Source organism: Sclerotinia sclerotiorum, genomic scaffold (assembly GCF_000146945.2).
Source record: "Sclerotinia sclerotiorum 1980 UF-70 scaffold_6 genomic scaffold, whole genome shotgun sequence".
Classification (NCBI taxonomy): domain Eukaryota; kingdom Fungi; phylum Ascomycota; class Leotiomycetes; order Helotiales; family Sclerotiniaceae; genus Sclerotinia; species Sclerotinia sclerotiorum.
In genome coordinates this window covers 1,379,324-1,380,744 of record NW_001820830.1, presented here as the reverse complement: position 1 = coordinate 1,380,744, position 1,421 = coordinate 1,379,324, and the positions used below count along the sequence as shown (strand labels likewise).

General features: G+C 43.9%; 1 protein-coding gene across 1 annotated transcript; it reads left to right on the top strand.

The window, feature by feature from the left end:
* Positions 1-445: 445 nt before the first annotated feature.
* Positions 446-1,374, top strand: SS1G_05350 (hypothetical protein; the record flags this gene model as incomplete). The annotated part of the gene is made up of 5 exons (XM_001593872.1): positions 446-512; positions 576-599; positions 676-702; positions 754-1,257; positions 1,349-1,374. The coding sequence occupies 5 exons, from the start codon at positions 446-448 to the stop codon at positions 1,372-1,374; spliced, it is 648 nt and encodes a 215-aa protein (XP_001593922.1).
* Between the last annotated feature and the right edge of the window lie 47 nt (positions 1,375-1,421).

Here is a 1,421-nt window from a genome sequence, read left to right as displayed (position 1 = left end):
GGAGGAAGGGAAAAGTATACAGCCAATCATTACCTGGGTAATTACACAAACTCCTTTGGGTGTAGTAGCTACACAAGTCCATTGCCCGGAAGTCAACTTACAGCTAAAGACCTAGCTGATTCCCGTTCAAATATCTTACATTCCCATTCTCTTCGACTACTTCTACCCTCTTCTTCTTCATCCTCTTCTCTCAAGACTGTGATCACTTGATTCAATCTTCTCATTCCTCACCATTCACTCCTCTGAAGGATACCCGTTCCCGATATAACATATTGAATTTCGTCACCGATTATTGGGCTCACAAGGAAAGAATACACCACATTTCTACGACCCCGCATTGCGGTAACACTTTTAAGTAAATACCAAGCTCGCGGCGTTAGACCTTTACACTTCAACTTTTTACATATCAATCAATTCGCGATACAACAACTTCCACACCATAGCAATGTCTGAAGGAAAAGTAAAACCATCTACTCCAGTAGTAGCAGAAGCTCATGATGTCGACACTTTCCGTATGTCGAGATTCCAAGATGTCCGTGCCAAATATACATTTACTGACCGTCATGCGCCTATAGATCCTCCGCAAAAGATGTTTGCCAGTAAGCTTTAAATTCTGCATCCTACGAAAGGTTGCATACCAATTGATGAGTGCAAAATACTAATGATTCTCTACAGAGCATCCAAGCAAACCTCACTTAAGTGGTACAATTGCCCTTTTCTCTTGGCGGTAAACATGGAAACTAATAGTAATAGGACTCGATGAATACAAGAAACTCTACGATGAATCGATCAAGGAGCCCAACAAGTTCTGGGGAAGAATGGCCCGTGAGCTTTTAACCTGGCAAAAGGATTTTGAGACCGTTCACAGTGGATCGTTAGCAGGCGGCGACAATGCTTGGTTCCTAGAGGGTCAATTAAATGCTTCTTACAATTGTGTTGATCGTCATGCAATTAAGAATCCAGACAAACCAGCCATCATCTACGAAGCCGACGAGACTACCGATGGTCGTACTCTTACATACGCGGAACTCCTTCGAGAAGTCTGCAGAACAGCATATGTTCTCAAACAAATGGGTGTCAAGAAGGGAGATACTGTTGCGATATACTTGCCCATGATTCCAGAAGCTGTTATTGCGTTCTTGGCTTGTTCGCGTATTGGTGCAGTTCACTCTGTTGTCTTTGCTGGTTTCTCCTCCGATTCCCTCAGAGACAGAGTTATTGATGCTCAATCGAAAGTTGTTATTACCTCGGATGAGGGTAAGCGTGGTGGAAAATTGATCGGCACAAAGAAGATTGTGGATGATGCGCTGAAACAATGTCCTGATGTCACACACTGCTTGGTTTACAGACGTACCGGTGCCGATGTTCCAATGACCAAGGGTCGTGATTGGTGGTGGCATGAGGAGGTCGAGAAATGGCCA